At 31.1% G+C, this 24281-nt stretch overlaps 1 protein-coding gene across 8 annotated transcripts in view; it reads left to right on the top strand.

Moving 5' to 3' along the window:
• NBEA (neurobeachin) overlaps positions 1-24281 on the top strand; it is a 754643-nt gene that overhangs the window by 165659 nt on the left and 564703 nt on the right. For 7 of the 8 annotated variants that reach the window (XM_054446222.2, XM_063650755.1, XM_063650757.1 and 4 more), the window contains exons 11-16: positions 3468-3576; positions 14035-14187; positions 16098-16266; positions 22705-22784; positions 23504-23566; positions 23653-23750. In XM_054446222.2, coding sequence (XP_054302197.1) covers positions 3468-3576; positions 14035-14187; positions 16098-16266; positions 22705-22784; positions 23504-23566; positions 23653-23750 — 672 coding nt within the window. Of the gene's footprint in view, positions 1-1139; positions 1278-3467; positions 3577-14034; positions 14188-16097; positions 16267-22704; positions 22785-23503; positions 23567-23652; positions 23751-24281 lie in introns of those variants that run through there. The other variant, XM_063650761.1, reaches the window with a different exon arrangement.

A 24281-nucleotide genomic window follows, 5' to 3' on the forward strand; every position in this document is an offset into this window, starting at 1 on the left:
AAAATGTCAGAAGATTTTTCCCCCTTACTGATACCATAAATCTGATTTGGAACTTAATCTACTTAATCAATTACTTTGCAACATTCTTTTAAAAGGGGAGGAGGTATTGGATTTTAGGGGGAATCTTTACTTTTTATGTAAGGTATTTCCAGTCTTCTTAATAAAAAGATGTTTATTTAAAAAGCCAATTTAGCTGTGGTACTTAGCTTTCTCAATAAAAACCAAATTGAATAGCCAGTTTATGTCTTCAGAGAGCTACCTTTGAACATAACTTAGGTTTATATATTCACTCTTAATCATTTTAATTATGAATTAGTTGTATCTTTATGATATATTGAATTCTAAATAAGTACCTCAAAGATAATAAAACTTTATGGATCACATTACATGAGTTATCTACATTAGTTATTAAAAAAATAAATACAAATTGAAATGGATAAAGTTATAGTAAAATAAGTCAAAATCTATATTTAAATTTTAATGGAATATAACTATATATTTTTATTATAAACAAATTAATTATGTTTATACATGGTTAATAAATATTCTGAGGTATTTGTGGGCCAAGACTGTTGTGGTATTCTTTATCAATAAAGGCCAAAAAGCTCTGGAGAAGTAATAAATATGCTAATTTATAAGAGGTATTATTATACTATTTCTTTCATTTTTTCCCATGGTCTAGCCCTTTAAAATCTGATACTTGAAATAAATATTATTTTCTAACTTAAATGAAGCTTATTAAGAATTACAAGATGGTAATTATTTTTAAGAAAAAACACCCACTAGGTTATTAACATCATTTTCTTAAAAAGATACAGGATTACAAACTCTTATCCATTCTTGAAGTAGAATTGCTACTTATAGAACATGTATTATGGTACTGTCTGTTGAAAAGTTTAGCAATTATATATCATGACATAATAATCAGCATACTTTTGGTCTATGAAGTAAAATACTCCTATGAAAATCTGTTCCTAGGTATTGCTATACTTTTCAAGAGAATTTTCTGTGTTGTATTAGTTTTGGCTGACACAGATACTTGCTTTTTGGTTTATCCTATAGTATATATTTAGATCCTCTGCAGATGAACTGATGTGTTCTAGACAGGAAGTGGTATGTAGGAGATATAGGAATGGGCTGAAGTATCCTTTATATTTGCCTTTGTATCTAGGGGAGTTGGAAATAGGCAAGAATGGAGAGAAATTTTGTATGGCAGTACACAGAATTTTGCAAGTTTATTGTGAGCCCTGCAACAATCCGATGCATTTTAGTTACTGGTAAGTTTGTTAAATTATGTTTGAAAATGTACCCCTTCGAAGATGGCCATCTATTTACTATTACGTCCACCATGTCAATTATACCTTATTGTAAAGATTTTTTTTTTTTTTTTGCAAAGATGTGGTATTGCTATTGCATTGGGTTTCAGGTATAAATTAAAACGACTTTTGTTAGTGAATGCATTTGACCTTTCAATTGGTGTCCTGGTTAATATTGAACTGAAATTAACACTTTATGGATAGCAGAGTCCTGTGTTAAGATTTTGGAATAATAATATTAATATTTCTGTTTTTGTAATGGAACTCCACTGTGTTTAGAGGTCTGAGTTAACTCATTAGATGTTTGAGAATGAGTAGTTATTCTGACATAAAAGAATGAGAAAATCCATGTCATCCATGCAATTTTACATGGTTCTATATAGTAGGGTGATTTACTGTAAGAAATACTTTTTTGCCTTTTTTCATGGATCATAGGGACCATTGTGAGGCATTTCTAGTCGTTCTTTTTGGCAGTGCTCATGTTTAGGAATCCATTTTCCCCCTAAATCACTAACTTTGGTGTATGTAAGAATTCTATGAACAGATTAAGAAATTGTGTAATCTCTATGCATAGTTTTCTTTATTCTTTTTAAATATCTAGGCAGATGTGTTAGGTGTAATATAGTACTTAGCAATTATTCGTGAAGTGGCCTTGACTATTCAATTCATTTAAAATGGACTAGATTGCTTAATAGCTGTGCTTCTTTACAGAAACATTTTTTAAAATCCCAAGAGATTCCTTGGTAGTTGTATTTTTCTTGTAAGTGTCTATCTTTGGCTTAAGGACAAAGTAAAAGAATATCATTGATTTGTGATAGTTTACTTTTTTTTGTGGTTTAAGGATATAGGATCAGTTAATATAATTGAATTTTAATTTCCTGTAATGAAGTACTTTATTTCTAGATACTATATTTTGTCCAGCTGGTATGTAATTCATTAAACTGTGAATTTTTATGATAATGATAATGATAATTTTGCTGTTGGTTCTTGTTATGAGAACATTTCTAATTTGAACAAAAGTAGCCACACTGTGAGAAAAATGTATTATCCCTATTGAAACTGGAAGAGCTAGAATAATTCAAAAATTAGAATAACTTCAGATTCCTTTTGGGCTTTAATAATTTTCAAGTTTTCCTTATTACCAGATTGTCTGAATCACTTGTAAGAATGAGTACTTCTGCATTTAAAATATGTTTAGAAATTTGTGGTTTTTACCCTTTCTTATGAATATAAATAGGTAATTTAGGGTATATTATAAAACATTGTAAATTGATACTATTTTAATTCATGATAAAATCTGGTATATAACAATTTATTTTGAGCTACATTAAGCATATACAATGAAGGAATGTGTATTTCCATTATTTAGAATACTATATTCATGTATCAGTGTTGCTGGTTAAAATCATTATATGTAACTGTGAAGTAATGCATTATCAAAGCTTAATTCAATGCAATCATTTCTTTTTATTTTGTTTCTTCATTCATTCCAAAGACAAATCAAGTGCTTAATCTTTGACACCTCTTTGTCTGCTTTTGTGTATTTGTTTATATATTGTGTAATTGTCACTTTTCATTTCAATATTACATAAATCATTTCTTTGCTCTCATGAGCTTTTCTTAGGGCATACCTGGACATAAGTGACATGTTACATATTTCTCTGGATTTTTTTTAACGAAGGGTTTTTGAAGAATAGTCCTAAATGAAAAGTTTATTTAAAAATAGGGTTTGTTCTTACAAAGCAATATTGCATCTATATTTAAAATTCTCTACAATAGCTTGTTATTCAGAAGAATAGTATGATACAGTGTTTATTATGGAAAATGATATGTGTATGTTTCTTGGGTTTACCTGAAGCCAGACATATAAATATATGTAGAGATAAACTTTGATGTTTTACTTTGGAATGTAAAAAAACTACACAGTTATGATTCAGTTTATTATATTTAATTTGTAAAGGACAACACTAGTTTTCTCATGCTTATGAGGAAATATATTCTTTCATAATATAAGGCATAATAGTCATTGTCAGTAAAATAGAGATTAGATTAGAATATGGTTATCTTTTGGCATAATAAAATACTGAAATGGAACACTGTTTATAATAAACATGTGATGATTACATAATGATGTCTGTACTTTACATGCAGTGCTACTCTTTTGGCATTCCTGGTTGAACTACTTAAAAGTTCAGTAGCCATGCAAGAACAGATGCTGGGTGGAAAAGGCTTTTTAGTCATTGGCTACTTACTTGAAAAGGTAAGTGATATGTGTTGATGGTTTTATTGTGTAGCTTCACAGTTGGACAGCTGACAATCACTAATTATTTTTTTTTTGTAATTTCACTTTCCATTGACTGTATAGAGATTATAATATTTGCTACTTCACAAACGTCTTAGATTTAAGTGTAGACATGGAATTAACTGGGTATCGGAAGTGTAATTAAGAAATTTTGAATAAAAAAAACTAAAGAAAAAATTTACATCTATATCTATTCAAGCAATAAGTATCATTTCTCTTAAGTTTTTCTATAGTAGTGCCCCCTTATTTCTACTCTCACTTTCTAAGGTGTCACTTACCCATGGTCAACTGCAGTTCAAAAATATCATGGAATAAACAATTTATAACTTTTAAGTTGTATGCTATTCTGAGTAGAGTGATGAAATCTCATGCTGTCCTTCTTCATCAAGCCTTGGACGTGAATCCTCCTTTTGTTCAGCTTTTTCATGCTGTATACACTGTCTCTCCATTAGTTATTTAGTAGCTATCTCAGTTCTCGGACTGAAAAATCGTATATATTATCCACTAGGGGTCTTAGAACTATTGCCTCAGGATAAGGAGGGAGTACTGTAGTTGTTTCTTTGCTATCTTTTCACTTAGACTTTTTTTTTTTTTTGAGACAGTGTCTCACTCTGTCTCCCACACGGGAGTGCAGTGGCACGATCTTGGCTCACTGCAACCCCCACCTCTTGAGTTCGATCAAGCGATTCTCCTGCCTCAGCCTCCCGAGTGTCTGGGATCACAGGCGTGCACCACCATGCCTGGCTAAAGTTTTTTTTTTTTTTTTGAGATGGAGTCTCGCTTTGTCACCCAGGCTGGAGTGCACTGGCTCAATCTCGGCTCACTGCAAGCTCCGCCTCCTGGGTTCATGCCATTCTCCTGCCTCAGCCTCCTGAGTAGCTGGAACTTACAGGCGCCCGCCACCATGCCCGGCTAATTTTTTGTATTTTTAGTAGAGACAGGGTTTCACCGTATTAGCCAGGATGGTCTTGAACTCCTGGCCTCAAGTGATCTGCCCGCCTTGGACTCCCAAAGTGCTGGGATTACAGGCATGAACCACCACGCCTGGCCTTAGACTGTTTCTTGAAAGTCTTTTTTATTAAGATAAAAATCTTAATCTATATTTGGTATACATGAATTTACCTGTTGTTTTGTGTTATTTTTTAATCATGCGGTCAAAATTTTCATTTTGTAGTAATAGAAACATTATTTTGTGCTCTTTTTCCCTGCTCTTATTTTGTATTATTTAAAGTAGTTTTTCTGATCTATACATAATATAAACAATAAAAATTAGATGGGTTTACTTTTTCCCATTTTGTGTCATTTATGTTTTATGACCTCTTTTGCTTTAGTCAAAACTGTGCTTTTACGATGAGTGCTGAATTTCTGATTATGATCTCACAAGAGTTTAGTTGTATCATGTGATTTCCTTTGAAAATTAGAGTGAGATTTCATGAATAAGTGTTTTTTTGTAACAAATACCTATGCCCTTTATTAGCACTCTCTGACCTTTTCTTATCAGTTAGTTAACTCTATAATATTCAGCTGCTCTGAAAATGAAATTGTTTGAGAAGTAATAGAAGTGAGATCTCAACTAAGGGATAAACATATTTCCTTTGGAAAAAAATTGAGAAGATATTTTGAAGTAGTTTTAATTTTACCTCCAATTGTTTTACATTTGAAATGTTATCAATTGATTAATGGATAAACAAAATGTGGTATATACATGCAATTGAATATTACTTAGTCACAAAAATAATCAAGTTCTAAAATATGCTATATTTTACATATTACGTATATAACATGTCTTTTCTTTGAATTAAGTGTTGACCTTTCTTTAAGGATTAATGATTGAAGAGTGGTAGATTGTTAAGTAAATTGATCATTGGTAGCATTTCTTTATTGAGATGATTTTTTCCATAAGATTATTAAGAACTTAAGGCTCTTTGGCTTATTTTTTTAAATGATAGAATACTCTTTTTCTGTATCTAGCGTATAATAATTGTTTAGAAGATGTATGATAAGCTACATTTAACTTGAATTTGATAACATATGAAATGCCTTTGTGAGGTTACTCTGTGTGACAGGATTTCTGTGAGGACTTACCCCGTTAAATAATTTTTCATTTGTTTAATGAGAATGTATCAGAAAATTCTAAAGTAAATATTCTTTTACTTAAAACTTAGCTTATAATTAGAAATATTTGTAAAAGCCTTCAAATAAAAACGTATGTTAATATTTCAAATATTATAATGTCAATTTAGTGGATGCAAAATATTATTTCATTGTAGTTTTAATTTGAACTTTTCCTAGATTTCGAATAAGATTAGACATTTTCATATATAATTGTAGAAAATTAATCTTTTATCTTCTTTGTTATTCATTTGCTTTACCAATATTCCCTATGTCTCTTCATGATTCCCACCCCTAGTCAACCCATAATTCACTTTTTGGCTTTATGAATTGCTTATTCTAAATATTTCACATAAGTGGGATCATACAATATTTGTCTTTTTGTATTTGGTCCCTTTTGCTTAGCATAATGTTTTCAGTGTGCATCCATGTTATAGCATATTTTAGAACTTCATTCTTTTTTATAGCTAAATAATATTCCATTAGATGTATATACATTTTGCTTCTCCATTCATCAGTTGATATACATTTGTGTTGTTTCTATCTTTTGGCTATTATGAGTAAAGCTGCCGTGAATGTTCATGTACTGGGTTATATGTGGACATATGTTTTTATTTCTGTTCAGTAGATACCTAGGAGTTGATTTGCTGGGTCCTATGTTTATTTGAGAAACTACTGATGTTTTTCAAATTGACTCCAGCATTTTACATCCTACCAACCATATTTAAGAGTTCCGTTTTTTCCACATCCTTACCAACTCTTGTTCTCGTGTCTTTTTGATTCTGACCCTCCTAGGGGTTGTGAAATGGCTTATCAATTTTAAATTTGCATTTTTGGGATGACGTGATGCTGAATATCTTTTCATATGCTTATTGTCTATTTTCATGTGCTTATTAGCTATTTATTGATCTATGTTCTTTGAAGAAATATCTTTAGATCCTTTGCCCATTTAATAATTGTGATATGTGTCTTTTTATTATTGATTTGTAGGAGTTTTTTTAATATTCTGGATACTAGTCCCTTAATAGATGGATGATTAGCAAATATATTTCTCCATTCTTTGGATCACATTAATTTGTATTTCCCTGATGACAATAAAGTTGAACATATATTTATTTTCCTTTTGGATATCTTCTTTTGTTAAATACCTCTTTAGAGTGCCAATTTTCACTTGGGTTGTCTGTCATTTTGTTACTGATTTGTGGAAATCATATATATATTTTGGATGTGATTACTTCATTGGATATACACTGCAAATTATCTCTTCTTCTTTGGCATGACTTTTCACTCTCTTAATGGTGATTTTTGATAAACAAGTTACTAATTTTAATATAGGTTAAAATTTTCAGTTTCTTTTATGACTAGCCCATTTTAGACCCATATCCTGAAGCCATAAGATTATTCTGTTTTCTTCTTAAAATTTTGTTTTATCTTTCATATTTAGATCTATAATCTATCTGGAATTGAATTTTGTATATGGTATGAGGTACAAAGGTCAAGGTTCTTTTTTTCTATAATCTATCTAGAATTGAATTTTGTATGTGGTATGAGGTATAAGGGTCAAGGTTCTTTTTTCCCCCATGTATGTCATCTAGCTGGCCCAGTACCATTTTTTGAAAAGATGATTTCCCACTGCATTGCAGTCTAATCTTTGCCATAAATCAGATGACCATGTATGACTGGGATGTTTTTGTGTGTTTCAGGCAGTACAACAGTATTTTAATTTGTATAGCTTTTTTAGTACGGCCTGATATTTAAGAGTATGTCATCTAGCTTTACTGTTGTTCTTGAAGATTGCCTTGGCTGTTTTTGGGTCTTTGCATTTCCATATATGTATCAGCTTATCAACTTCCACCAAAAAACATGAAGATTTTTATTGCATTATATTGACTTTTTTCCTATATTGAATCTTTCAGGTCATATACTTGGTATATTCTTTTATTAATTGAGATTTTCTTTTGTACTTTTCTGTATGGAACAGTTTCTGTCTTTTTGATGGATTTATTTCCAGGTATTTGATATTATTTGATGCCTTTAAAATTTCAATGTTTTACACTTGATCTTACCCAAAAGGCCAAGAAGCAATTAAAAGTTTTGATTTTTGTTACTGGTACATAGAATTATAATTGATATTTATGTTGAACTTTTATATACCAGTCTTTCTATTCCTCTGTTAAATCTAGTCATTTGTAGATATTTTCAGAAAAATTTTTGTAGACAATAATAACATTGGAGAATGATAGTTTTGTTTTTTTCCTTTCTAATATTTGGTGTTTTTTTTGCCTTGCCTTGTTATGCCTCCTACAAAGTGCCAGTACAGTGTTGGAATAAAAGTTGTGATAGTGGCCATCCCTATCTTATTCCTGATCTCATGGGCAATGCTTTTAATAATTAGCCACTAAGTATGATATTTTTCATAGATTACTTTGTGTGGATTTTTTAGTTAAATTAAGGAATTATCTATTTCTGGTTTCCTAAGAGTTTTCTTTATTATAAACAGGATTTTATCTAACACCTATTCTGCAGTATTTGAGATGATTATGATGTTTCTTCATTTTTCTTAATTTAGTCAATTACATTGATTATTTTTCAGATTTTAAATCTTCCTGATATTCCTGGACTCTCGTTTACTCCTAAATCTGCTCCTATTCCAACCTGGCTTTCATTCTTACATGTCCTTTTAAGATGGCTCATGTCTTTGTCACCAGTGGCCTTCATAATCTGTCCTGTGATTATTTCTCAGTCCTTATCTTATTTGACCTGTGAATATTTCAGTTGAACATTCTTTCGTTCTTGAAATGTTTTCTTGCATTGTGTTTTGTGATGGCTTGCTTTATTTTTTTTTCTTACTTATTCTCTCTCATTAGTTCTGCTTCATCTTTTTAAATTCTGATGACTGTTCTGTCCCAGTGATTAATCCTGGAAAGCGTTTCACTTTTCCATCTACACAGTACCTTACTCTAATTGAGATTATCCACTTCTACAGCTTCCATGATCCTGTAAACACTAATTACTCTCAATTGTTTCTCCTATTTTTAGTTCCACTTGGATTTCTAGTAATCTTCTTGACTAAATTATCCAAACTGATTTTTCTCTTAATTTTTCATCCTTCAGAGTTATTTATCTTATTTAGTGGCATTACCATTCAACAAGTAGTTGAAACCAAAAAGTTAATTCTTTTTGACTCTACTTTTTTTGCACTCTAGATCCAAACTCAGGAAATCATGTTGTCTTACTGTCAAAATGTATCCAGAGTCAATTACTACTTCCTCTTTACTTCTCAACTCCTTACCATGTCCGTTGATATCATCTTAGTTCAAACCATGATCATCCTTCACCATTGATTACCTACCGTCCATTTTTCACTTGAAGTTAGACTAGTTGTCCTAAAATGTGCCAAGTCTTATTCAAGTCTTCATCCTTCTCATAATGAAGTCATAAGCCTTATACCTCACTTCATCTCTTCCCACTCTTCTTGCTTTCTCTGTTTTAGGCAAAGGTCTTTTTGCCTTTTCCTTAAGAACTAAAATGGTAAGCATTTACCCAAGGACTTTTGCATTTACTTCCCCCATTGTTTCCATCACTCTTTCTTCAGATACTCACAGACTTTGATTCTATGCTTCATTCAGGATTTTGCTTATATGATGCCTTATCACAGAAATATTCTCCGATCATTCTAAATAAATTGGTATTCCTTCCATAACCATCAGTATTTACCTACGCTGCTAATTTTGCAGCACCATTCTGGCATGTTTTATATTTTTTACTAATTTTCTGCCTCCTTCTGCTAGAATGTAGGCTTCATGAAAGCAGGGGCAATGTATATATATTTTTGTCTCCCCGTATTGCTATATCTTCAGCACCTAGAACAGTGCTTAGCTCGGTAAATAGTTGTTGAATTGAGTATATGAAAAGTCCTTGCATGCTTGTCTGATTACCTACAAAGAGTAACTTTTTTACCTTTCTTGGAGGAATGCTCACGTTGTGTTATTTTTAAATAATCACTGGCAAGGTTAGTATTAATAGTATAGGTAATAGAAGTTTCATTTTTTAATTTCTTAACTAATAACAGGTTACTGGTTAACTGCCACTTAGCTTTTGTATCTCCTTGTCATGTAAGATATCTTAGGAAGATAGTATATGAGAGGCCTTTTTATTAAAAACAATTCTACTGTTCCACGAAAAAATTTTAAGGTGTTTTTGTTCTGTTTTGCCAAAATATGATCTTGTGGAAAACTTAGAGGTTATCCAGCATATTCAATAGGATATTTTTGACTGTGGTTAGTAGAAAATTTGATTCAAAGTATCTTAAACATTAGGAAAATATACTAACTAATGTAACTGAAAGTCTAGTGTTAGATGGCATATCAGTTATATTTTTGGCAGGAAACAGATGGCATACTCAACCTAGGTTTTTGAGAAGACTTTAATGCAAGGGTATTTAAAAAGTTGTAAGCAGGGAGCTTGGCAAGATTTGAAGAGATGAAGGAAATAAGTGTTTAGCATAACCCAAAGAGAAAGTTATTGTAGCTATTAGGAAAAGGGTACCTGATGGGAGTGTGGTCTTCAAGAAAGGAGTATAGTGTAAGTGTACTGAAGGGGTAAAATCTGGAAAATACATACCCAACTTCATTTTCTTTCTGTCCTTTAATTTCTTGCTAATGTCAATTAGTCAAACCCAACTGGAAACCAGTAGGCAAGAGAGCATCCCAAGAATGAAAATAGGACAGGTAAGGTTGGAAAGGCAGCAAAAGGTTGGAAAAGCAGCAAACAGTTAAGTTGTGTTTCAGCGTTGGGTTATCTGAGTCTCAATAATGTCATCAGAGACCCAGGTTTTATCTATATCTCTGCTGTACCAGCTACAGTGTTGATTTTATGCTAAAGCTGATACTGTTTGAGGCTGCCAGAGAGAACTGGTGCTATAGACCTTCACATCCAGGTGAAGAAAGCGAGCTCCTTTCTGTCAATTACTGAGCAAGATTCTTCTCTCCAATTTGATTGGTTAGCTTAGAGCTTGGCTAGCCTACCTTTGAACCAGTTGTTGCTATGAGAATGCTAAACTTTGATACTGAGTCTCTGAGCTGATCATTGCCTGCCACCGTCCCCTCCACTCCCTACCAAAACAACAACACATGATTAATCTGGTTGGATTAGGCTATTTGGAGCACAACCTTGGAGTCCTGGGAGGAGCAGAATGGATAATATACTATAATGTACCTCTACAATTACAATAGTTTTACACAATTTATTGAATATATACTCATACACATTATATATATGTGTGTGTGTGTATAATGCTTTCTACAATAAAAATGAACATTTCTGATAACCTGTTCTGTTATGGGCTAATCTAAATATTGGAACAATCTCTCTTTATTGAATAGAAGTTTCTCTTTGTAACCGCTAGTGCTCCTGTTTGTTTTAGTTAATTCTATATAATGCAACTATTTTTATAACTTCTCAGATATTATTTTCAAATATGGTTAGCCATGTCACATATAGTACTTCTTAAAAATTATGTATTCTGCCACCACATGAAAGTAATATATAGATCAAATTCCAGAGCTTACATTTTCTATAAGATTTAAATTGTATTTCCATCTGAAGGTTACAGATTTATAACTGTAAATTATCCAAGTATAGATCTCTTTCTAAAATAGCTTTACTTGAGAAAATGAAACCAAATACCAAAATATAAAAATATTTTAAAACCGTTAATCAAAGGAAATACATTTAAAAGCAGAGTCAGAGATCTTCTTTCTTCTTTTCCCGGGCTGTGTTTTTTCCTACCTATTCTGTTCTTACTGTTTTTGAATTTGACGTTAATTCAGTTAAAACATTTCCTGAGAAATTAGGGTAGGGATCAGGAGGATAAAAGATGAATAAGATAACATCCTTTCTTATATTAGGAAAGAGATTTTTTTTTACACTAACAATAATACAAGGAAGAAGGATAAGTACTACTAAGAGGTAAAGGTAACATGCTGTTGAAGAGAATATTCATTTATACATTTATATACTATTTACAATCCAGAATAGTAGGATTTTGAGTAGGTCAGTAAAAAGACACAATTTTAGAAAAATATTTTCTAAAGAATAATTTTAGAATGCAAATCTGCTACCCAACAGCATTAATTGGTATGTGAAAACAACGCCCCCCTCCCCCCGCCTTTTTTTTTTAAAAGTAATGTAGAAGGCCTTGTGATGCTTCTAGTATACCTTTAATGTCATGGTCCAAGTTCCAAACTTGTTTCTATATTATGAATTCATCAAGTGGATATGTTTATAATGGTCAGCTTGATTTTATAATACAAGTTAATGTTCTTTATAAGGACAGGATGAATAATTTTTATGAGCTACAGTCTGGTCACATAGCATGTTTATCTAGTAACAGGATCTGACTATTCTATTTTAGAGTTTTAAGTGTAAGAGTAGAATGTATCAGATCATGTTCTTGAAATCATTACTACTGAATAAAAATAGAATGTATAGGATAAGCTATGTGAAATTATAATTAGTGAAGGAGCTGGCTACAGTTTTAAATAACTAGTGATCTCTTATTTTAATTTCATTCCTTTACAAATATTTTTTAATTTAAAGTACTATATTATTTTCGTTGATACTCCTTTAAATATGATTACCCAATCTTTACTTTTTTTTACTTTTAAAACTCAAATACTTGTTTTGGTTCCCCCCCTTTTTGACAGTGCCAGGGAGTGTATTTGACTAATAGTAATCAACATGTATATTTTCTAAATGACTAAAAGTCTTGAGTTCTACCTTTAAGGTAAAGGAAATGTATGCAAGGGTGTTACAAACTGGGGGAGCAAGATGGTAAAGCAGGGGAAGCAAACGTGTCCTGTGGGTGAAATTGGCCTACAGTAATATTCTGTAGGACTCAGCAAAGAGGTTAGTTTTGGTCCTCACCAGTCTTTATTGTCTCCTACTCTAGTTTACACATTGTTGTTAGTTATTTGCAATCATTTTAGTTTGTGACCATTTATGTAGAAGTGTGAAAATTTATGATGTGCTTAAGTCAAATTTATTGAGTTGTCCTTATTATGAGCATGAAAAATGTAGCTAAATCATATGGGAGGTGAAATTGGTAAGACAATTTCATCCCTTTTAAACTTAGATTGTCTTAAACTGATATTCAGACTTCAGTCAGTGAAGAATAGGGAGGAAAGATGTGTTGTGTGATGTGTGCTTCAGGATTGAGTGGTAGGTGATTCTTTACCCTATGACTGAAAGGATAGTGATACTACAAAATACTATCACTAGATGAGGAAGAAAAGATTTGTGTAGGAAGATAAATTTTTTGATATTTGAGTTTGAATTATCAGCTTTTTTGAAGAGCATTTTTTAATATTATAGCATTTTTATCTGAAATTGTATTCTAGGATAGCATTGTCCAATTAAATTACAATTCAAGCCTCAGATGTAATTTAATATTTCTAGTAAAAAATTATAGATGGTATTAATTTTAATAATGTATTTAGCCTAGTATTTTATTTTGATAATATGCAAAATATTATTTCAACATCTATTCAATAAGAAAATATGATTTTTAAAAATAATTCTTAGCTGGAAAAACCCAGTTTTTTCATACTTACAACACATCTCACTTTCAATTGCAATATTCCAGCAGCTCAGTTGCCACATAGGGCTTCTGGCTACTGTATGAGATGGTGCAGCTTTAAGGTTTTTTTGGTTTCAATTTTGGAGAATCTGTTGTTTAAATACCATTGGTAATAGGTACATGGTGATAGCAGTTGAAAATTCTTGAAGCGAGTGTTCAGCATAGACATAGTGTTATATGAAGCTGTGAAAGCGTACTATATCATCCAAGGATAGGGTATTTATGGAGAAGAGAAGGCCAAGGAAATAATATTTTAAGCAGTATTTTACATATTTTTAAGCAGTATTCTTACATATTTTAAACACTATCACTTTTTATTTCTGTGTCTAAGATCTCTTCTTGTATGTCGATTTATACAAAAAAATGAAATGAAGCCATTATTTATAACATTTCATTTCTTTAGCTAATAGTAGCATTATTTAACTTGAATTATTTATCTGTAATTGTCTTAGATCAGGCTTCAAATAACAAGCTATCACTCAAAGAAATAGCTAAAATTTTAGATCTCTTAAAGTTATATTTTAATAGCAAAGAAAACATAAATGTTTATTTCATATTTATTAGGGATAGCATATGAAAAATTCATGTGTCCTTATGCTAAGTCAGAAATTATACAATTTGATATTCTGGATGTTTCAAGCTAGAATTTCTGTTTTCTGTCTTAGTCATCAAGAGTTCATATAACTAGAGCTGTCCTGGAGCAATTTTTATCTTTTGCAAAATACCTTGATGGTTTATCTCATGGAGCACCTTTGCTGAAGCAGCTTTGTGATCACATTTTATTTAACCCAGCCATCTGGATACATACACCTGCAAAGGTATGAATTTTATACTTATTCACTTTGTTTTAGTGTAATGTTATACATTATAGTTGCTGGATCTACAGTATTCAGTGGAAAACATTTGAACATTTTAGCTTATTTTGTAGTTAATCTGTGGCAATTGTGTTAGGCAGTATCAGGAGATCAAAATATTTATAAGTAGTAAAACAAATGAAACCATTCTCCAAGCATTCAGAGGGCTGAGGCAGACAAAATAGGCTAAAATTGCCTATTTGGTAAGTAAGAGATTTTGGTTTAACTTTAATAAGGAAATTCCTGGAAGGAATCTAAATCTCTTACTGCAATTTAGCTTAATGTCACAAGGTTAATTAAACACAAACAGGCTACCAAGGAAAGTTATGCAATCTTGACTCTTAGAAAACCACATATCTCAAATGGTTTAGGTTTACTCCTGCCTAGACTTAAGAGACTGGATTAAGTAGGTGCCAGAGTTTGCTTACAGCATATTATATAACTGATGTTATTCCCTTTTTACTTCTTTCATGCATGGGTGAGGCACACATTTGTATGAACTCAAGGGGTGAAGAAAAAGTACAAGAACTCCTATATACCAAGTGAATCTTGAGTCTGATTACTTGACTTAGAAAAGAAAAAGCGTTATTTTTAAATTGGCTCCTTTCCTGAACACTATTAAGGATAAGTCTAGTTTGGAATAATATTTTATTATAGCAATAAAAGATAGCCCCAAATCATTAACATACTGAGTCCATTGAACTATATCAATACCACATTCAAAGTAGTCTGTTTTGCGCAAACAAAGATCTTAAGTAGATCTTAACAATTAACTACAAACAACACCTATTTTTGGCCTTATTAAGAATTTGTCCAAAAAGAAAAAACCCAACCAACCCACATATTTATTGTATTTGGTCAAAACTAAGAACAAAAAAAACAGCCCATTTCTTCACAGTATTAAAGTGGTTTAACGCAAAAAAAAAAAAAAAAAAAAAAAGAATCTTTGTGTAACACTTCATTCTAACATCTTTAGATGTGATACATACTTTTCAATGAAGAAAATTTGCTATACCAATTTTTGGAAGACTAGGGAAGAGAACAGATAACTAATTGTATTATGACTGTAATCATTTTGCTGGAAAATTGCTTTCATTTTGAAGGTAGAATTTATATCATTACAAGTAAATAATACTAATTTAAAAATAAATATATACATGAAATAAATATTTTCCAGGTAATAACAGAAAATTCTTATTATTTTATATACAAGGATTTAGTCCTAGTTGAAATCAATAATGAGGGATATTTTGATTTTGGGCTATCTTTTACAGTTTAAAAATATCTCACCGAGTTATTAATTATATTGCCTAAGCCCAAATCTGAATTTTGAGAACTCTTTTAAGCAAGATGTCTGACATGCCATCTCTATGCTCACATGGTCAGATTGTGAAAGCGAACTATATGTTATGGCCATAGGTGAGGAGAATTTGAAATTGCATGAACTTTTAGGATATATGACAAAAATATATATGTTTTCAAATATGCTTTAGCTGACTGATGTTCTATTGCTATGAAGAAATTTTTACACTGAAAGCTACTGAAATGTACTTTAAGAGCTTTAGTTGACTTTTGAAATATTTTAATCTTTTTATCAGATTAATTTCAATAAATTATTAAATCATTTTAAAATTATTTAATTGCCACAGCTATTAGACTACCTCTATTATGAGTTTATTAGAATATGTTAATTGCAGATTATATATTTTTTAAATATAAATAATATTGAATAAGAAAGTTATTTTTAACCTCGTAATAAATGGTCATTTCTTGGCCTTTACTAATTCACATTTAAATTAAAACTGAATGTATATAATATAAGCACTTGAGGCATTTTAAATTCATTTTAATGATCTGTTAATATTCTGTATTAGGTTCAACTTTCCCTATACACATATTTGTCTGCTGAATTTATTGGAACTGCTACCATCTACACCACCATACGCAGAGTAGGAACAGTATTACAGCTAATGCACACCTTAAAATATTACTACTGGGTTATTAATCCTGCTGACAGTAGTGGCATTACACCTAAAGGATTAGGTATGTATAACACTTCCACTGTATTTACATTTGCCTATGATTATTCTGTATTCTGAGTACTGTTAAAGTGAGCAGTGTACATGACTATGAAATCACTGAAATGTTTTCTTTCTTATGTAGCAAACCGGCATATTGAGAATTGTTTGTGGTAAAGAAGTTTAGGGCTTTTCAATATTAAATTATTTTGGAATAAAATCAGTTAAAAAGCAACAATAGTCTTTATTTTAGCCTGTACGCTTTTTTTTTCATTCAGGAAGATACATTCATAATATTAAAAACAGATAAATGATATTGGTTATAACTGGTGTGTTCTAGTACATCAGTTGCTTTCAACATTTTCAGATTGTTACTTTTTTGTATTTTTATTCCAAATTTATCCTTTGTTCTGACTATAATGGAAACTAATTTAATTCTTCACTGTGATTTCTTTTTTGTTTTGGAAATATAGCCAGTTTTTCTAATTATACAAAAAATATAGAAAATAAAATAATACAGAAGAAAAATTATATTTATGACCCAAACCCCAAGAATAATTACTGATATGATTTTGGCGTCTTTTCTTCCAGAGTTTCTCATTGCATACATATATAAAAATATTTAAACTTTTTAATTATACATTGATATTTTCTCAATTTTTCTATCTTTTTCTTTTCTCAGCTCAATGTAGTAATGTAAGGGGATGTACCATTTACATCATTTCTAAAGTTTTGATTCTGTAAATGTTAGAGCATTCTCTCATTTATATATGTGTTTACCTCCATCTTTGATTTGTTTAAAATTACTGAGAAAGGGGCTAATGACAAATATTTTAAATTTTTTTCAGGAGTGTCATATTATTTTACAGTTTTACCAGTAGTATGTTAGAGTACTTCCTTTTGCGTGCTCACAGTAGCATTGAATATTATAGTTTTATAATAATCCCGTTGATAAGGAAAAATAGCACTTTCCTTTTTTTTTTTTTTTTTTTTTTGAGACGGAGTCTTGCTCTGTCACCCAGGCTGGAGTGCAGTGGCGCTATCTCAGCTCACTGCAAACTCTGCCTCCTGGGTTCATGCCGTTCTCCTGCCTCAGCCTCCTGAGTAGCTGGGACTACAGGCGACTGCCAGCACGCCCAGCTCATTTTTTTATATTTTTAGTGGAGACAGGGTTTCACTGTGTTAGCCAGGATGGTCTTGATCTCCTGACCTCGTGATCCACCCGACTCGGCCTCCCATTTTACTATTTTAATATTTATATAAGCTTACTTTTATTTCTTTTTATTAATGGGGCTTTAGAAGTTACTTATACTCGGATCTGTTATTTTGTCCTTTTATGGCTTCTTCCATTGCTTTTAAGTTAGTAATGCCTAAAATTTATTGGATTTTTCTGCCAAGCACTCTACGTGTTAATTTGTTTAATAATATATATAATATAATTATAGATAAATAGACATATTCATATACATACATAAGACTGCATCTATATATAACTTTGTTTTTGATATTATCCTCATTTTAAAGATTAGGAAACTGAAAGTTGGTACAAACCGAACAGCACCAAAATTTGAATCATATCCATCTGACTCAGAGACCTAGTTCTTAAATGCTACACTATGATAGAGTTTTCTCTAGTCTAAACAAATCATATATTCACACATAATAATTTCTGCCTTAAAATATTAATTTCTAATTTACAGAAAAGTTACAAAGTTGCAAGCATTGCACAAAGAATTCTCATATGTCCCTCACCAGATTCTCAATATTTTACATCTTATCACTTTAACCTTTACTATTCTCTCATGCTCTCTTTTTATGTATATATAAACACACCTACAGATATACACACATATTTTTTCTGAATCAATTGATAATAAATTGTAGACATGATACTCTGTCACCTCTAAATACTTTATTGTGTATTTCATAAAAGGTAAAGGCACTTTGTTAAATAACCAGAGGATACCCATTAATATCAGGAAGTTAGCATTAATACAATACTATCATCTAATTCAAAGACCCCATTCAGATTTCACTAATTACACTAATAATGTCCTTTCTAGGAAAAAGAAAATTCTGTTGCCCTAAGTCTGTTGAGGATCATATGTTGTGCTTAGTTGTATTCTTACTTTTTGTGTTCTTCAATGTAGAATAGTTTTTTAGTATTTGCTTGTCTTTCAGGACCTTGACATTTTTGAAGAATACAGACCAGTTATTTTTTTGAATAACCTTAAATTTGAATTTTCTATTTGTTCATGATGATTCAGGTTTTTTCATTTTTACATGAAATAACACAGAAGTCATATTGTATCTGTCTCCTTGTATCATATCAAGGAGGCACATGATGTTGAGTTGTCCTTTTACAAGTGATGTTAACTTTAAACATTTGATTCAGGTATTATCTTCCAGGTTTCTTCATTATAAAATCACTCCTTTCTCTTTGGTAATTAATAAGTATTTGGTGGAGAAATACACTGAAACTATATAAATATCCTGTTCTTCAACAAAGTTTCACCTACTTGTTTTAGCTTGTTGATGATTCTTACTAGATTATCTTTATTGTGATGACTGACAAATGATGTTTTCTAAGACATTAATTAAGTTGGCATATCTACTGTCAGGAAGAACTTGTTTTACTCCTCCATTCATCTATCTCTCTCTCTCTCTCTCTATCTATCTATCTATCTATCATCTTTTATATCAGTATGGACTCATGTATTCAATGTGTTATATCAACAGTTGGCATACTTTCTTTGCAAAGGGCCAGATAGTGTTTTAGGCTTACGGAGCCATAAGGTCTCTGTTGCACATAGTCAGCTCTGACATTGTATTGCAGAAATAACCACAGACAGTATGTAAACAAATAGGTGTGGCTTGTTCTAGTGAAACTTACAAAAAGAAGTGGCCTGATGGATTTAGTCCTAGGGCTGTGGTTTGTCTGTCTCCTGGAATGTATCATTATTTTGATGCTCAAGATTTGGCCAGTAGGACCCTTCACATGGATTATGGGACAAATGCCCATAAGTTTTTAATACTTTTTTACTTTCTGAAACAAGATGTTTCTGACTTGTCCTACACTTTCCTTATCCCAGCCCTGAAATTAGCCATTTTTCCAGGAAGCCCTGGTTTGCTTGGTGGATACGGTTTTCAGAAACCAAGATCTGGATGTGAGGTGTGCTTCTTGGTTTTTGAATGTCATTGCTTCTATGTACTTTTAGTGGACAGATCTAGGAAATGATGTTTATCTATATGTATATAGGTACATCTCAACTGATTTATCAATATTAAAACCATGAGTTCACAGCAGTACCTTCAATTCCAGTCCAAAGCCACATGGCTCAACCTAGCCTCAAACTTTTTAAATTTGCAGCTTTCTTGTTCAATAGTGAGAAATCTTGCTCCTATTGTCTTTAATATATTTATATATTTTCTTATTCTACTTTATAAAACCAATGTTTTGATACACACGGCATAACCTTCTCAGCTTTAACATTGCTAGTCATCTGTAACCATACCCTCAGATTTGACTCTGAATGGCCCTTGTCTCCTCAGCCCCAGTTGTTTCTTTGGCACTGCCACCCTCCTGACCTCTACTGTCTCCTTGGCCCTGACCCTGAAAGTCCTTCCAGACTCACTTGCCTCTGGCTCTGTAAGACCCTGGGTATCACCAGGGCCTCTGCTCCCTCCATAGAACCCTTGCCCCTGAGGCCTCACTGGCTCTAGCTACATCAAAGAGAGGGAAAGGAAGAGTACCAGTACATATATTTTAAATGAAAATGACAGGAAAGTGGAATCAGCATTTATTTTTCTTTATCATTTAAATTATTATTTTACTTTAACATTTTAATACTTTGAAATTAATTTTGTTACATAGTAGAATGTAAGGTTCTGACTTGAAGTATATAGTTTTCTAAATGACAGCATTTTTCAATACCATTTTAAACAAATGCTTTCTTTTAAGGACACTCTAAAGATAATTTGCACTACACTAGCTTTCGTAGAAGTATTCATGTGTAAGCACTCGCCTTGAGAAGTAGGATATTTTTGCTTTGACTATAACTTGACACTTTTGTCTCTTAAATTATTGTTATATATAGTTAAGTGTAAAAGCATTGAGATATATTAAAAATATTATAGGACAGGTAATACATATTTATGGTAGCAAGTGAAATAATACAAAGGTTTATAAATAAAATGTTACTACTCTCCCAGGTAGCCAATGTTACCAGTCTTGTATATCTTTCTACTGCTTTTTCTCTGCTCATACAAACATGAGCTTACTCATACATACACATAGGTGTTTCAAAGCTTTATTTTGAATACATCATGAACACAAAGTGGTATAATTACGTATATCAATGTAATATATAAACATGTTATAAATATAAATATAAAATGAACCTCATTTAAACATCACTAAGCCTAAGAAACAGAACATTACCAATGAGCCTGAATATCCTCATGCGTGGGCACATCTCTTTTCTATTCCCTGTCATAGAAATCACTCCATCCCAAATTTTACGTTATTTCTTTTCTTTACTTGCGTGCTTATTATTTTTTACTATGTTTTACTCTTTTGCTATTTATGTATGTATTACTAATTTATTGTTTAGCTTCTATATTTTACATAAATAGTATTTGGGGATTTGTTGCTTCATTCAATTTTATATTTGTTAGATAAACCGGTTTCTATTTTATTTTGCAGAAATGGATTTATATCATACACAAAGCACACAAATATGTATATATTTCTTTGCAACATGCTGTTTGTATTATGCAGTATACAATAAAAGTAATTATTGCTAACATTTGAGTGCTTGTGATTAAAATGGGCCTGGTACTAGTCTAATTCCTTTACATATGTTGATCCATTTAATCCTCACAAGACGTCCTATGACAAGCAGTATTATTATTCTTACCCTAACAATAAAGAAGAAAACAAACCTAAGGCATGGAGATGTTATAAAACTGGTCCAATTTTATTAATTGGTAGCAGAAATAGAAGAATAAGGAAATTATTACTAAGACAGTATCTGTCTGTTCTTAGATGGAGTGTGGGTGTGATCAGGAGAAAGAATGTGGCACAGAGCTAAGGTCTGGAGCATGGTGAGGGCTTTGGCATGCAGGGCAGGATGGGACCACAATCAGTTGTTAGAAATTCAGGAATTTTATGAGCTGCTTGTTAAATCATTGGTAGCTTGAACTTGAAATCAGATTATTATTAATATGATAGAAATCAGAAATACATAAATGCTCAAAATCAGGACCTCATCCCTCCACTCTGCAGATAATTCCTTTAGCAACATACCAATGGTTGACGGGTTTCCCTGTCAGGCTACTGTCAGTGTTCAATTTCTTGACCAAAGAAGTGTTTATACAGGTGTTCATTTTATGATAATTCATTAAGTTGTTCATGAATGTTTTCTGTACATTGGCAATATTTTACAATGAAAAGTTTTTTTTAAAGTAATTCCAAGTGTCAATAGGAGGGGAAGAGTACTTTGTGCATCTTGGTGGCAGTGGGGCAATAAAAGATAGAGAGCAGTCTGGGAAATAGGGACGATATTTCTTTTGTTGTAATAGGCGGGATGGATTTTTTGGATAATAACTTGCTTGCGGATATAATAATCTTCATGTAAATATTAAGTGAATAAGCAGATGCTATACATTATAAATGAAGGGATTATGCTTTTAAAACTTGTAAAGCAGTAGATAAATACTGGTTGTTACAAGTAAGGCTTAATGTTACTGGATTTTTATGAATCCAGCTTTGTTTTTTAAAAGTATTCTTTATTGTATATTATGCATATTACATATATTATATTTTCATTTTTATTAGTAATTAAATATTTTGAAATTACTTTAAAATTTGTGCATTATGATAGAACTGATATGTACATTTTAATATTTTATACTCATTTTCACTTATTGACACAGCATAAATGCCCACTATAATATGTATTTTCTGTATACAAGTGACATAGAAGAAATAGGCTGCAAAACAAATAATTGCCATAAAACAGAGTGTCATTTTTTCTGTGCTTTGTTAAATAATGTGTGGGGTGAAAATGGAGAGAGTCCTTAAATGAAGACAAGTTTAATTGAGAATGGAAGACATACTGGGAAACCTATTAATGTAATAAAAACAGAAAAAAATTAAAGCATTAATATAAATACTTGGGGATTACACATTTATAAATGGATATTAATATATAACAACTTTTTAAAAAGTTCTTTTTTCCACCAAATCAGACATTCAGTAAATCATTTGAAATTGCCAAAAATTTGAAAGTTAATTTTTGGATACTCACATGTTATTAAAATTTTATAGCATTAATATAAATATTGTAATTTTAATAAAGATAACTATTCAAGAATGCCATAGTATCCCAACATAATTGCATTTAGCTTATTTAATATCTTGTATTTTTTATTTTTACTTTTTTTTTCTGTTTTGTTCTAGATGGTCCCCGGCCATCACAAAAAGAAATTATATCACTGAGGGCATTTATGCTACTTTTTCTGAAACAGCTGATACTAAAGGTAAAATAATTTTATATAATTTAAAATTATAGTATATTAGGTAGAAAGGAATTTCTGGCATGTTTTAAAATTATTATTGTTAAATTAGTAACAGCTACCTTTAATTCATAAATTGCTTTCAAAATTCTGCACATCTTAGTATTAACTTTTATTGAACTTAACTAACTTCTGGTTAAATGCTCTCTGAAATCTTCCCTATTAAGGGATGTGACAGAAATGGACAAGGAACATATGAATAAGAATTGAGCCCTTATAGTAATTGACCATTATTGTAGAAAATGATCTGTGTGCCAGTTTAAGAAGGCTTACATAATGTATTTTATTGTAGTAGGATTTTTAAATGTTAAGATGAAACCAGAGTGAAAATAAATATAAATTGTGAGATAGTACACAAAAATTGATACTGTATAGTCTTGCATTTATATTGTTTTAAGGAAAGAGTAAGTGATTAGAAAATAGTCATAAGAATACTTAGATGGTCAAAATATGCTAACTTTTTATAGTGAATGTCAATCAAATACTAATGACTTTTAAAAATTGATATAATTTTCTAAATAACGAAATAATAGTCTATAAATTGTGAAATTTGTGGAGATTTTAATTAAAATATCACTACATTAAACTAACTCATTTTCTTTTAAAATGATTATTTTGATGTCTTTTTAAAATTAAAATTTTAATTTTAGATGTAAAGTAATAAAATATTTTTTAAAAATTAGGATCGAGGGGTCAAGGAAGATGAACTTCAGAGTATATTAAATTACCTACTTACGATGCATGAGGTAGGACATGTTATGGGCCTTTTATTTTAATTATTTAAGCCAATCTTTAGAGTAAAATTTTAAATCAATATTGGTGATTTATGCAGGATGAAAATATTCATGATGTGCTACAGTTACTGGTGGCTTTAATGTCGGAACACCCAGCCTCAATGATACCAGCATTTGATCAAAGAAATGGAATAAGGTAGGATTATAATATTAGTATTACTATTAGACTTTAATGGAGTACAGTTGTTCCTCCTAGAATAACTGCTATTCTATGAATATTTGAATAAATATAGCAAAGTCTTGCACATGAGAGAATAAATGGAGAATGCTGCTATTGATCCTCGAATACTCAGGAAACTGATGAAGTGTATAAACAGTAGTCTCAGGAATCAAGAAGAGTAGTTAAATTGTTTTTGCTATAGTAAGGACATTACAAATTGTGAATAGAGCATTTTTTTTTTCAAGAAGACATGAAAAAGCAAGGCACCTTTTACCAAAAGAGGATACAATGAAATTTTATGATATGGGGCCTGAGAGAGATTATAGCCAGATTTGGAAGTTTCGTAGAATGGTAATAACTTGAGTGGGTTTTTTTTTTTCAGCTGGTGATGAAAATTAAAGAATTTTGAATAGGGGAAATGTTGTGCTCAGACTGCTATTTTGTTAGATTTACAATCACCAGTGTGAAACATGAGTTGAAGGACAAACTGATGTAGCAATATCAGCA

The sequence above is a fragment of the Pongo pygmaeus genome, chromosome 14 (assembly GCF_028885625.2).
Source record: "Pongo pygmaeus isolate AG05252 chromosome 14, NHGRI_mPonPyg2-v2.0_pri, whole genome shotgun sequence".
Lineage (NCBI taxonomy): Eukaryota > Metazoa > Chordata > Mammalia > Primates > Hominidae > Pongo > Pongo pygmaeus.